Source organism: Gracilinanus agilis, chromosome 1 (assembly GCF_016433145.1).
Source record: "Gracilinanus agilis isolate LMUSP501 chromosome 1, AgileGrace, whole genome shotgun sequence".
NCBI lineage: Eukaryota > Metazoa > Chordata > Mammalia > Didelphimorphia > Didelphidae > Gracilinanus > Gracilinanus agilis.
In genome coordinates, this window is record NC_058130.1 from 152,648,632 (window position 1) to 152,663,683 (window position 15,052).

The following is a 15,052-nucleotide window of genomic DNA, read 5'->3' on the forward strand; positions in this document are numbered from 1 at the left end:
CTGAAAAATATTACAAACATAGTAACTAAAGGAGTGACTGACACCTATAGGCTAGGCTAGTTTTTCTCTAAAAAATCTGTCAACAACTATAAAACACTGTGAAAAGCAGTATGCTAAATATTGGGAATATAAAGACAAAAACAAAAGAGCCCTGCCCTGGAGAAGCTTACACTCTTATAGACCTCTATATATATAGACATATATACACAAAATGAAGACAAGACTAGCAGTCAGATTATCAGGAAAGGCTTAACATATAAGGTGACATGAGCTAAATCTTGAAGGAAAATGGGAATTCCAAGAGGAAGGGGTGAAGGTAGATGCCAATGAAAAGACATGGACAAAAGAGATGAAGTGTCATGCGCTTAGGAATGGTAAAAGACAAGTATATCTGAATCATCTAGTGTGGGGAGGGAAGTAATGCAAATACTATTGTGCTCAAAGGAATAATAAACTGGAGGAATTCCATGTGAACTGGAAAGACCTCCAGGAATTGATGCAGAGCCAGAAGAACATTGTATACAGAGACCAATACACTGTGGTAAAATAGAATGTAATGGACTTCTGTACTAGCAGCAATGCAACGACCCAGGACAATTCTGAGGGATTTATGGTAAAGAACGCTATCCACATTCAGAGGAAGAACTGCAGGAGTGGAAACACAGAAGAAAAGCAACTGCTTGAACACATGGGTTGAGGCGGACATGATTGGGGATGTAGACCCGAAACTACCACACCAATGCAACTACCAACAATTTGGAAATAGGTCTTGATCGATGACACATGTTAAAATCAGTGGAAATGCACAATAGCTATGGGGGGGGGGGGAAGTTGGGGGATGAGGGAAAGTAAGAGCATGAATCGTGTAACCATGTTACCTTTTCTAAAAAAATAAATATCAAAAAAAAAAATTAAATAAATACAAAATACTAGAAAAGTGGCTCAGTGCATTAAGAGCCAGGTCTAGATGGGGGTGGGGGGGGTGGGGGGGTTATGGTTCAAATTTGGCCTCAGACACTTCTGAGCTGTGTGACCCTGGACAAGTCACTTAACTCCCATTGCCTAGCTCTTACTGATTTTCTGCCTTAAAACCAATACACAGTATCAATTCTAAGACAGGAAGGGAAGGGTTTAAAAAAAAAAGTACTAGAAAAGAAGAGGCAAGATACTGAAAAAATTTAAATGACAAGAGTTGATATTCAATTCAGTCAGTCAATGAAACTGCACTTGAGACTTAATTCATTCAGGACACTAAGGCCTGAAGCACTGATGTACCTTCCTGGTTGCCCAAGTTGGAATTAAGGGCTGATACCTGCTTCTCTGCTACCTCAGCAAATACAAGATGCAGTAGGACTGACTCCACTCAACTGCATCATTGCTATGTCCTTACTGAATATCCTTCAAATGTTATTGTGAAATAAACCTCCTTTTGTTGGATCTGAGATAGTCTATCTATAAGTCTCATTTTATCTCAATTCCAAAGCTGTACCACTACACTGGCTTTAGTGAGACCTGGGCCAAGAACACTATATCTCTCTATCAATAAAAGATTGTGCTGGAATCTGATACACAACTTAAAAAAGTCACAGTATACATGATAAACAACATTAAATTTTCAGTGATTTGCTAAGCATGAATAGTAATTCAAGTATTTCCTATAGTTTTAGGGACAGAGTAAACAGAGGCTAATCTATACTTATTTTTTAAACAATGATCTGCTTCACATAAACACAAATTACTTCACACACCAACATTTATATATCATTAAGCCTGTGAAAGAGCAGAGAAAAATAGGGGGAAAAGCCAAGCTGGGTCTGGAATAGATCCTATAGCCTTTTTCCATTTAATGAATCCTCCAAAATGCCCTTGTTATCAAAGCAGAAATATGGATGAGAAAAGTCAGGAGCCCAGAATAGGGAAAGGAGCCTGTTCAACTCTCCCTATTCAACATAGTACTATTCTCCTTAGCAACAATAGCCAAATAAAAACATACTGATATGATATTAATAATGATCTCTGAATTGGATTATCTCTGCTTTGGAAAACCATAAAAAAAGTGTGCACATTCAACTGGGTCAAGTTGAGTGAGTTAATATAGGCAAACAGGAAACTTTCAACGTACTAGTGAAGTCTCAGTTCAATCTAGCAAAAATTTCCTGATACAACTATCTAATAAAGCCAGTGTTATAACTGAGATAGACAAATGTATTTTCAAAATATTCACAACATGTAAAGTGACGTATAGTAAATGAATCAGTGCTGTATTGGGGAGGAGAAATCATAGGACAACATAAAAAGTTCCATTTGTACATGCCATTTTATTATGCCTAACCTGCAAATCTTTAGGCATATGAAACTTGTGACAGATGGGCTTCAGAAAACAGACCTAATACAAAGGAATTTTAAATAGACAAATTTTTAAAGGTGTTGAAAAATCAACATATATTTTTTAATTCCTTATAAAACAGTAAGCTTTCAAAAAACTTCTCTTTCCATGCATATAAAGTCCACCAAGCTTTTGGTCCAGAATATAATTGTTGACAGAAAGATGGATGCAGCTGAGTCTATGAACGTGTGTACTTGCCCCAAATATGCAACATAAATACTGAAGCAATGAACAGAAGACTCATTACCAATACTGGAACAGGGCCACTGAAAATAAAAAAGGAAAATTAATGATTACCTTTAACAACATAAAAAAATTTTTATCATTTACCTAGAAAAAAAAATTTTTAAACTAGGAATATTATATACATCTTGGAAGAAAACAAATCACCAAAGTTTTTTTAGTAAATGCAATTTTTAAAAAATTACCAAACTAAAATGCTATTTTGAGATTGAAAGCAACATGTTTGTAGTTTAATTTATAAAAAGCATTAGAAAATTAATTCTACAAACACCACCTTCTCAAATTATATTTTAGATTTAGAAATGGTATCACCATTTTATTTTCTTAAAAGGCAAAAACCAACTGTTTGTGTAAAATATGACAAGCATATATCTATTTATATTATATTTACACTGTAATATTTATTTATCATTTATATTATATTTAATATTTATACTTAATAGTTATAACATTATATGTAATTACAATATAAAAATATATATAATAAAGTGTTAAAGAATCATTTTATAATTTTTAACTTATTTTAGACACAAATGTTTTCATTTCACTACACATAAAAATAACTTATATCATCAAGGTAATGTAATTAATAGGGAATTCCAAAGGCACATCATAGATCTCCAACATGGAATATAAGGTTCAAAAACATTATATCCAACAGATTAGAGAAAAGTGAAATATGATGATCTAAAGGGCAAGAAAAGCTGGAGGATTCTCATGACACACTGCCTAATGAGGTAAATTTCTTTCTTTCTATCTATCTATCTATCTATCTATCTATCTATCTATCTATCTATCTATACTTAGTTACGTTCTATCGTCATTTCTGTTTAAGTGCTAAATTTAACTTTATCCTCAGATACAAATTATGATCTTTTCATACAAATATAACCAAACCTTGACAAATAAAATAAAATCTTAGATGCCAAAACTCCTCATAATTCAAATTGCTGTTCTCAGAAGACTATGGTAATGAATTCTTTCATCTGAATTATTCTAATTCTAAATCTGGTTTTCAATCTTTTGACATTTATCAAGGCTGACAGGATGTTAGATTATAGAACTACAAATGACCTTTGGGATCATCTATTTCAACTCTTTCATTTTCTAAATGAGGACACTTAAAGCCCAGAAAATTGAAGTGAGTTGTTTAAGGCCATGCAGTTACCAGACCTGTTATTCAAGCTCAGTTCTCTGATTACAAATCCAGTATTCTTTTCACTGTTCAAAACAATGAATCTTTAGGCTGAACAGGCCTTCAGAAGTCATCTGTTTCTCAACACAAATCTACAACACTCACAAAAGAAATTCAGGCTCTGCTTGAAAACTTTTTAATGACCAGGATTCACTTCCACTCATAGCAATCTATTTTTGGACAGTTCCAACTATCATGTTTGTTTTTTTTAATACTGAATCAAAAGGGGCAGCTGGATAGCTCAGTGGATTGAGAGCCAGGACTAGAGAGGGAGGTCCTAGGTTCAAACCTGACCTTAGACACTTCCCAGATATGTGACCCTGAACAAGTCACTTGACCCCCATTGCCTAACCCAGTGATGGGCAAACTATTCCCCTCAGGCCAGATCCAGGCCATAGTTTTCCCATCACTGCCTTAAGCAATTCCCTGGAATTTTAAGGCAGTGATGGGCAAACTCTGGTCTGGTCCTTGGGGAATAGTTTGCCTATCACTGGCCTAACCCTTACCACTCTTCTGCCTTGGAGCCAATACACAGTATTAACTCCAAGACAGAAGGTAAGGGTTTAAAACATATATATATATATATATTGAACCAAAGTCTGGTTCCCTAAAATTTCTAAAGTACCTAGAACTAGAGACCCTACAAACACAAAAAAGCTAAATTCTCTTCTACCTGCCAATGTTTTAAGACATTAATATTTTCCTGGCTTTTCCTTAAGTTGTCTCTTCTCTTGCCTAAATCTTCCCAGTTCCTTCAACCAAACTACAGCATGACCTCCAATACCTTAATTTTCCTGGTTACCCTGCTCTGGAAAAGCACATTAGCTGTAATGCAGGATTTATGCAATATCTCTTGCATTTGCAAAATTACCCTAGGCAATCCTGTCAGTTAGGAGAATGGAACTCTGGCCCTGCAGGTGCTAGTTCCAGGAGCTGACAGTTTGAGCTGGGACTATAAAAACCCCTGCAGAACCAACCTGGGGGTTCTGATTTCCTTGACCTCACCCAGACACCCAGCTACCCCGGACTTCCCCTTGGGGACCCCAGGAGTTTGAAGGGAGGTTGAAAGGAGGTTTGATTTGTGGAAAGTAGGCAGGATTTAGATTAGGGCAGCCTAGCAACAGAGACACCCCCAAACCAATTCATCAACTATATCTGTCCAGTTGGTGGACCAAACAACATCAGGGCAGTGTTAAACTATCTCTGGCTGAGGGCTGGTTCCCTCAGCCTGGCCTTACCTTCTAGGTCCTTAGCCAACACTTGCAAGTCTCTCAAGAGCCCTAAACCCTCTTACCTCAGTTTTCCCTTCCATGTTAAAATAAACCCTTAGCCTGAAACTGTGAGCTTCTGTAATTATAACATCATCTTGGGCTAAAGGGGCTGAGGAGAGGGGAGAATAGCAACCACTTGACTCTAAAGGAAGGACTGGGCAAGCATCCATTTTATTCAGGAAGTGTGTGAGCTTCACTTCCTGTTGAGTTCTGCTTTTACTCCAGCAGGGAGGGGCCCCTCACTCTCCACCTTAAAGGAGATTATAGGTAGCAGGGAGACTGACTGGGCATCACAGCTCAGGCTACACATCCCTGATAGTCTCAAATCACCTGCTACTGAAGTTACTGGCTTTCAGGCCCAGGTGACACACTTGTACCACCAGCTCCCCTGTTATCAGCCACATTATCTACTTATTACATAGCTTATCAGCATTATTCCTAAAATATGGCACTCCAATGGGACCTACAACTCCAGACATTGTCTGACTAGAAGAGAAAGCAATTAAACTCTTACTTCCCTTCTTCTGATACTATGCTCCTATTAATGAAGCTTAAAATAATATTTGATGCTGGGGCAGTTAGGTAACACAGTGGATATAGGAGTATAAATTTATGCTACCAAAAGATTCTTCTGGCACAAATATTTTGAGTCTATGACTTTTATCATTATGAACTGATTAGAACAAAAATATTACATGACAGTAATGGGCATTAGTAAATTATGAAACAAAATGCTATACGACTTCTGAAAGAAAAGTTGTCATTAACCAGGGAATGTTTCCTAGAGGAAATGGCATTTGAGTCTGGTTTTTAAAAAATACACAAGAAAATTCACTAGTCAAGGTAAGTATAAGAAACTGAGCAATGCCAAAAAGGAATTCAAGAATTGTTCCCCAGTCATTCTAGTGACCACATCATTACCTTATGTGTGACCAAAGTAAAACTGGTCTACCTTCTCCAACTATATCTTATGAATTCAACACACCGTCAAGCAGAAGGCTATCCAAAAGCATTAAGTAGTAACTATAAGAAATGCAGAATTTAGTTTATATTCTCTATTTTTATGCTTCTTTGACTTACACTTTGAGCCCAGGGGAATCTTCAGTGTAGAACCTCCACATCCCCCCTGTGCCTGCTGAAGTAGTACGGCCTGCACTCCTTGTCCCACAGCTGGCATTTTTCCTACAAAAAATTAAAATTTTAGTTATATTTAATCCTTGTCCCCCCCCAAATTTACAACATATTGGTAATATATTCTATTTTATTTTTGAAGAATTCAAACTTTAATTAATTCAGACAGCAGCAGGATAAAATGAAAACATTATTATCAAATACTTACTTCTCCCAAAATCAGTATTTAAAAATCTACAAATTTCCACACTAGTTGGGGGGTGGGGAGGGCAAAAAAGGGAGAGCCTAAGCTGCAATCCTTAAAGCTAACCAAATTTAATTCTGAAGGTGAACAAGGGAGAACATTATTTTTTTAATTTCCTCCTTAAAAAGAGAAAACAAAGACCATTATTTTATCAGTATACACAGCATCTTGCAGGCAGAAATGGTTTCCTTTTTGTTTTCCCTCATACCTGATACAATACCTGAAAATTAATGATCACTTATTAAATAATTTGATGAATCTAACTGGGGACAAATTGGGCTTCCTCCTCCTGCTTTCTTCATGGGAGCACAAATTTAGTAGGTCCAACTATTACTTTCAATTGATCCTCTGTCTCACATAGATGTTTGCTCATAGGGTTCAGTAAGACCGTGTGAGCTCTAGAAACGGAGGGACTGTCTTTTGCCTTTCTTTGTATTCCCAGGGCTTAGCACAGTGCCTGACTCGTAGTATGGGATTTATAAATGTTTATCGATTAACAAGCTTATGCCATTTCTTCTTACATTTACACGCTCAAATTCCTTAGTTCAATAATCACATATTTAGCACCAATTATGTACAACACCTGGCAAAAAGTAGGTTTTTAATAAATGCTGACTGACTGAATTATAAAACAAACATAAAAGCACGTGGTCTGCATATATCAGCACTTAATACTTTATCAGTCTACCTTAAGACAACTAGGATAATTAGGACACAGCCCATGACCTCACGGGATAACAAGTACTGGCCCCTGGAAGAGTGTTTCAATACAGGACTCAGAAAAGGATGGGAGGAAAGAGGCGGGGTGGGATGGGCAAACAGGCCCAAGCCTCTGGAGTTTCTCTTTACCTTTGCCTGACTGTGGATCCCGCGGTTCTGGCAGCCACAGCTTTGCTGGGAGACCGGCCCGAGGCGCCCACGTTGGTACCACTGGGAGTAGGGCCCGGCTGTGAACAGAGATGAAATACCCATCTTATACCACCTACATAAGTCACTGCCCGTCGTCACCGCCCAGAATCTTCTCGACCGCCCACCAGGCCCCGAGACCTCCCCAAGTGCAAGTGGAGACACCCAAGCCAACCAGAACAGTAGCTGGGGAGCAAGTTATACCATGACTGGAGTTGAAGAGGCAGCACACTCCGGCAGACACCTTCCAGCTGTGGCAGTTAGCGTAAGCAGAAGAGACTAGGTCTCGGCTTTACTGGGGGAGTGGGAAGGGGAAATCTCACCACTTCCTGTAGTGGTTTTTAAAATGCCTGATTTAAAATAGGCAGACTCTTAAAAGAGAGCCAAAATAGGCCAGGTGTTATGGTGTACTTTCTCCATGGTGAGGAATAAAAAGTACATGAAAATTAGTTACACCCGCTGGAAAAAGCATCCACATTAAAAAACACTCACGAGGATTTCTGGCAATAAATGAGACACCCTCAATTTATAGCTAACGTGTCCAAATTCATGCAAGACCCAAAGGGGGCGGAGCCATTCGCACAGTCAGAGAAATTAGTCCAATGCCACGCCTGCGCCAGATCGGCAGCGGCGGGGAAGGGCGTGGGATTGGCAGGAAAGGCGGGTCTTGCCTTCGTGTCCCAGACACCGAGAGTCCTGGATTCCTCCTAGGTGGCCCGGAAGGTTCTGCGCAAGCGTGGGCCTACGGAGTTTCCAAGTTCCAGTGGGCTATGCAGCCTAGGGGACCGCAGAGTCGCCCTCGGGGTCCGTCCGTGATATTCGTGCACCCAGACTTTGGCGTAGGCGGCGCGGAGCGGCTGGTGCTGGACGCGGCGTTGGCATTGCAGTCTCGCGGCTGCCGCGTCCAGGTGTGGACGGCGCACTATGACCCAGGCCACTGCTTCTCTGAAAGCCGCCAGCTGCAGGTGCACTGCGCAGGAGACTGGCTGCCCCGCAGCCTGGGCTGGGGCGGGCGCGGCGCCGCCCTGTGTGCCTACCTGCGCATGGTCTACCTGGCGCTCTACATCCTGCTACTGAGCGGCGAGGAGATAGACGTGATCGTGTGTGACCAGGTGAGCGGGCCAGGCAACTGTCATCCGAGGTCAGGCTAGAGGGCACCCGACAGTGCAGCTCTGCACATTTTGCAGAAACTGAATAAGGAAGAGAAGGGAAATGACTCACTCAAGGTCAAATCAGTTATTCAGCATCCGCTGTGGCTTTTTAAAGCCCCACACATAAGCCCAGGTTTGTTGATTTCCCTTTGGTGATGCCAGGGGTAGAACGCTGAGCCTGGAGGCAGCAAGACTAGAGTTCAAATCTGCACTCAGCAGCTATTGATAATTAAAATGAGATCTAGGGACTCTGCCTGTTCTCTCTTACCCCTAGTAAAATGAGAATAATTATAGCACCTACCCCCCAGGATTATTTTGAGGATAATTCTTTCAGTAAGCATTTATTAAGCATCTGCCAGGCACCATGGTAAGAGCTGGTGGTTAAATGAGATAATATTTGTAAAGCACTTAAAGAAGCACTCACAGAAGGAGCTTAATAAATGTTCTTTCCCTTAGTTCTATTGCCTTCTCACTTTTAGTTAGCGTATGGCCTGTTTGCTGGAAGACCTCAAAAGTGTCCCTTGCCTCCTTGCTACAGTTTTCAGAGTAAAATAACAGTATTTTGTGAATCGAATAGAAATGAATTGCAAGTAATGATGGCATGCTGCTCTCCTTGATTCCCTGGATTCCTTCCTCAAAGAAGAGTCAAGACTCAGCTCAAATCCTACCTTACTGCAGGAAGTTTTTAGTAATTCTTTCCTGGCATATAACATATAAACATGTAGTTGTTTACTTGTCTTGTTTTCTCCAATTAGAATGTGAATTCTTTGAAGACAGAAACCATGTATTTGCTCCCCCCCCCATCTTTAGAGTATAACAGTTTCTAACACATTATAAGCTATCTAATAAATACTTGTTGACTGTGACTTTCAACAAATAATTACATCTCCTCTGGGCCTTGGTTTCCCCATCTGTAAACTGGGAGAGGATGACGAGAGGATCACTTCCAAATCTTTAAGTTTGTGATCATAACCCTACTTTAAAGAGAATCTGCTATCCCCCAAAAAAAGCCCTATATAAAGTAACTGAAACTTTTGAGAATATGATTGCATTACAAATAGATACTTTTATGAAAATTATTGCCAGATGAAATACTTTGCCCTCACATACATACTCACTGAGGCCAAGTCAGTTTGATCCTTAGAATCTGAGAATTGGAAGATTTTTCTTCAAGATTCTTAACTGATCAAGAATTCCTTCTTGAAAGTTTTGTTCCAAAACTTTGAGTGTCAGGGAATTAATTGTCCACTGAGGCAGCTCATTTTATATTTGAACAGCTCCACTATTGTTCTGGTTGTTCTTCCTTTGTATTGAGTTAAATATTTTGTACCTGGTTTGCCTAGTTATTCCCTCTGGGGCCAATCAGGTTCTCTCAGTTTAAAAATGATACCTCCACAATACTATTCAAGTATTTGAAGATAGATATCATGGTTCTCTTGTTTCCTCTAGGGTTCCATTCAAGGTTCCTTCAGTGCATCTTTTTATGATGGAAAGGACTGGGATTTTAACCTCTAGGCTTGTGTCTTATCTCTGACATGCTGAGATTGGACTAGAAGTTGTCTATGTTCTTTTCACATTTAAAATGCTGTGATCTTTTTAGAAAGATTCTTGTAAAAGGTGAAGTTGTTTTAGGATATAAAATGAAAGCTGTATAATAGGCCCAAAGAGTCAAAGTAATCAGGCAGTAAACATTTATTAAATAGCTACTGTGGGCTGAGCTCTACTAAGGGTTAGATATTGCTTGTCAGGTGACATTTTTATGCAGTGTCAACATATATTCTCACCTTCTCTTCCCTTTTCCAAACATTTTTCTTGGGTTGTCCCAGAATTTGTTTCAGAGGATCTGAGTGTATTTACCACAATCATACCCTCACCCTTCTTTTGTCTAGTAGTGGGAAATTGCATTGTTTGAGGGTTAGTAGAATCAATGCAATTATACAGAAGCTTAAGGATTTTTTAATAGAAAAATTACATCCAACATTAGTTAGAAGTTTGCAGCATATTTCTGGTGCTATAGGAAATTAGGTAAAGAAAATCAAGATATTCTTTAGGTTTATCTTTGTGGATTTGGGGCTAAATTTAGAATTCAGTCACCAAATCTTATTGTCATTCTTCACAACTTTGCATTCTATCCCAGTTTGCCTTTGCTATTTACTGTGTGACCCAGGGCAAATCACTTACATCTCTGGACTTTGCTTTTCTATTCCATAAAAATGAGAATTGGACTAGATGACTTTTAAGATCCATTCTACTTCCAAATTTATGATCTCAGATATTCAGTTTTTCACTAGGAAGAAGATATGAAAATCTAGAGGATGTCCCTTTGAATTTGTGGTTTTAAGTATAGACCACACAAAATAGGCAGTTTTGTTGAAATAATAAAAATAATTTTCTTAACCAGATTTCATTTCTCCTTTAATTAGGTATCCGCTTGTATTCCAGTGTTTAGACTGGCCAGACACCGGAAGAAGATACTGTTTTACTGTCATTTTCCTGATTTACTTCTCACTCAGAGAAATTCTTTTCTTAAACGACTCTATAGAGCTCCCATTGATTGGGTGGAAGAGTATACTACTGGCATGGCAGACTGCATTGTGGTCAACAGCTGCTTCACTGCAAATGTTTTTAAAAATACCTTCAAGTCCCTGGCACACATAAATCCGGATGTCCTCTATCCTTCTTTGAATGTCAGCAGCTTTGACAACACAGTGCCTTCAGATCTTGAAAATTTAATTCCCAAAGGAAAGAAGTTTGTGTTTCTTTCAATCAACAGGTATGAAAGGAAGAAAAATCTAACTCTAGCTTTAGAAGCATTACTTGAACTCCGTGGGAGATTAGATCTTCTGGAATGGGAAAAGGTTCATCTAATAATGGCTGGTGGCTATGATGAACGCGTCCTGGAAAATGTAGAGTACTATGAAGAACTGAAGAACTCAGCCAACCAATTTAACCTTAGCCACCATGTTACATTCCTGAAATCTTTTTCTGACATACAGAAAATCTCTCTTCTCCATAATTGTACTTGTGTGCTTTACACACCAAGCAATGAGCATTTTGGCATAGTTCCTCTGGAAGCCATGTATATGCAATGTCCTGTCATTGCAGTCAATTCAGGTGGACCTCTGGAATCTATTGTAGATAATGTAACAGGGTTTTTATGTGAACCTGACCCAACACAATTTTCTAAAGCAATGGAAAAATTTATTAGAAATCCTTCCTTAAAAACAACAATGGGACTAGCAGGAAGATCCAGAGTAAAGGAAAAATTTTCATTAGATGCTTTCACAAATCAACTATACCAATACATAAGTAAATTGGCAGAATAATTAGGCCCTTTTAAAACCTCTTCTAGAGGCAGGTAGGTGATACAGAGGTTTTAAGTGCTGGATTTGGAGACAGGCAAGTTTGAGTTTGAATCTTGCCTTAGCCACATACTAGTTATGTAACCATAAGCAACTCATGTAACCTCTTCCTCAGTTTTGTCATTTGTTAAATAGAGATAATAACAGCACCTACCTCATTGGGTTGTTGAGGATCAAATGTAATAGTGCTTTGCAAATATTAAACTATATAAATGCTAGCTATTATTAGATTGACTAAATTAATTGACCTGGTTTGATTCAGTCATACTGTCAAAAAAAAAAAGCACTCCAAAATATATCTGGTACAGAATGGGTTCATCATGTATTGAAAATAATAGGCTTAATTCTAAGCCTCTTCATCCTGTAAATATTTTTAAAATTAAAAAAAAAAACTTATCACTGTCTTTAAAACATTAAGATAAAATCTGAAAAAAAATTTCATAATATTCTATCCATGCACATTTCACAATTCATATACACTTAAGCTAAACAAAGTCATGTGTATTATATTTTAACTAGAGAATCTGTGGTTTTCATTTCTTTTAACTGTAATTAGACCAGTGTGTGAGATTAAATCTTAAGTCATAAAATATCAGCACTACTAGTTAGCATTTCTCCATTAAAACTACTTGGTCAGTTTTATATGGTTTGCCATACTTATGAAAAAATGTATTTATTTTTTTAAAAGATCAATTATCACATTTTTGTACACTATTTTTGCTTGCCAAAAAGTGGAAGCAAATATGTGTGAAGAAACAAATACAATAGTATTTTGGAAGCATTTTTATTTTTTAATTCTGGGCTATATTTTTCAGTATTGCTATTGGGGAAAACATCTTGGTACCAGAGCTTAAAGTGACAAAATTTAAGTCATAAAAGAGATATCTGCAGTATAATCTACAATCTCTTTCACTTTTTTTTACATGTGTAACAAAGTATATCAAAAGATGAAAAATAAATATGCATTGTTTTCTACAAAGGCATTCAGGTAGAAAAGGAAAATTAGGAAGAAAAATTATATCTCAGTAAAAAAAAAAATTAGTTCAGAAGTATTTTGTACCTATTATGTGCAAAGCACTTTATGGTGTGAGAGTAAGTATATCAGCAGACCTGTGATCTTATCTTTGTGGAATACTTCATCCAGTAGGTAGATCACAACCCAGCCATAATCCATTTATCCTGTTTGATTCTTATACATCTTTCTGTAAATTGAGGCTCCACCCAATGCTCTAGAAGCCTTTCTATGGACCTTTTTAATATCTCTTGGGTACCAATGCAACACATTTTTTAAAATTTTGTCACATGATCAGTTAACCTTTTCTAGTCCAGCATGCCCTTGGTGTGACTATGACATTTATCAGATACTGTTATTCATGATAATATTGCAACCTGTTTCCACTTACCATGAATTATTCTATTCCTTACTCTTGTGATGCTGGCATACTATGATGATATCTAAAAAAATCACTGGAAAGAAAAACAGTACTGAAAAAAAAGTGGTTTTTTTTTTGTGTGGTAACAAATAGTTTAGGATTGTTGAAATTACATTGCATTCCCTCCCTCCCCCCCCCCCAATAAGATGTGGTCTGATAACCTGCTCAATTCTGAAGTCAGCCCTTTTTCCTAGAAAAGCATACTGATAAATTAACAAAAGAGGACTTCATGATATGGTGTTTAGCCCACTAGATTTATAATCAGTTTATTATAATTTATAATAAACCCTGAGCTGAAATCCTGCTTTAGTTGCCAGTTTTGTAATCCTCATAAAGTCTCTTAAGATCTCTTGGACTCAATGAGCTTTGATGTCCCTATTGTGTCTGAATCTTACATTGAGTTGCCCTTCCAAATTCATGTCATAATTTAGGCAAAATTCTGAATTTATTTTGTTTTTCTAATGAAAGTGACCAGAGTAATCTCCCTTGAGTGGACTTTAGTACCTAGTCTGTGGAATAGCATATGGCCTTAATGTGATAAACACCTTATATGAGGAGAGCTATTAAATTGGAATTTTGCTCTACCAAGATGGAGGACTTCTTGCCTAGACAGTCGCCTGAATGGGAGGCAAACATCTCTACTCAAGAAGGTTCTACTCAAACCCTAAAGTTACACTAGAAATGATGATCAATAATTCTAATTGAGAAAATACAGGGATTTCCTCCACTCCAGAATTTCCCAGAAAGTCAAAATCCCATAGGTAATGGGAAAGGGGGCCCCTCTAACAAACTGCCAGCATTGGGAGTCAGTGTGCAACCAGTGATAGGATATAGAGCCTTCAGAGGTGCTGTGACTGTGGAGACAAGAAAAATGGGTTCTCCAGAGAAAGTCCAAGAATGGTCAGAAACTACTGACAGAGACAGCATCTTAAAAGTATTCAAACTAGCCCACCTTCGGGGATCTGAAGTCTTTTGATACTGTGAGATGTCAAGGAAGACCCTGAAAATCCAGTCTCTAAACTTCAAAGATCCAAGAAAGTTTAATCTGAGGAGGCACTCCTAAGTCAAAGGATTTCCTGACCAAAAACTGATCACTTATCCAGAACCTTAATACCTTCCCAAGGAATTGAGGAAGTTAAATAAAAATAGAGGTCCTATTGTTCCTCTTCTGAGGGGTTGAAAGGATAAAAGGAATATACTAATGTAGGAAGGAGGAAGTAGGGGGGAAATATGCTATTTCTCATAATTGGAAAATGTGAGAAGATTGCAAACATGGAGGTGGGGTAATAGGCATCCGGCGAAACCTCTCATCTAACAAAGACTAAGGAGGGTTGAACACAAGCAAAACAAAAACATTTTGCTGTAGAAACAGATCAAATTTAACATGGAAGCAAGGGATAGGTAGATACATATATACATGAATCATCTTCATAGAAATTATAATTAAATTTTTTAATAATTCAATTGATGGCACCAGAAGGGATACAGAGAAGAGGGCCCTGGACAGAGTCTTGGGGAAAACCCATAATCATTGGGTATGATATGTATAATGAAGAGTTAGGAGTGAGGAGGGTCACAAAAATCTAAAGAGAACAAAGTATCAAGAGGATGATCAACAGAGTCAAATGCAGGAGAAACACCCAAGAAGGATAAAGAAAACCATAAGATCTGGCAATTCAGAGATGAGTGGTAACTTTGGAAAGAGTAGTTTCAGCTGAGTAATGAGGTCA

At 38.1% G+C, this 15,052-nt stretch overlaps 2 protein-coding genes across 2 annotated transcripts; one reads left to right on the plus strand and one right to left on the minus strand.

Annotated features, from left to right (window-relative positions):
• Positions 1 to 2,298: 2,298 nt before the first annotated feature.
• On the minus strand, positions 2,299 to 7,708 carry SEC61B (SEC61 translocon subunit beta). Its single transcript, XM_044657224.1, has 4 exons — positions 7,581 to 7,708; positions 7,320 to 7,417; positions 6,176 to 6,277; positions 2,299 to 2,652 (listed from the first exon to the last, which is right to left on the minus strand). Exons 1-4 carry the CDS (start codon positions 7,581 to 7,583, stop codon positions 2,565 to 2,567), a joined length of 291 nt encoding a protein of 96 aa, XP_044513159.1. The 5' UTR covers positions 7,584 to 7,708; the 3' UTR covers positions 2,299 to 2,564.
• Positions 7,709 to 8,020: 312 nt separating this feature from the next.
• Positions 8,021 to 13,812, plus strand: ALG2 (ALG2 alpha-1,3/1,6-mannosyltransferase). The gene is made up of 2 exons (XM_044657225.1): positions 8,021 to 8,488; positions 10,951 to 13,812. The coding sequence occupies exons 1-2, from the start codon at positions 8,147 to 8,149 to the stop codon at positions 11,851 to 11,853; spliced, it is 1,245 nt and encodes a 414-aa protein (XP_044513160.1). The 5' UTR covers positions 8,021 to 8,146; the 3' UTR covers positions 11,854 to 13,812.
• Positions 13,813 to 15,052: the final 1,240 nt, after the last annotated feature.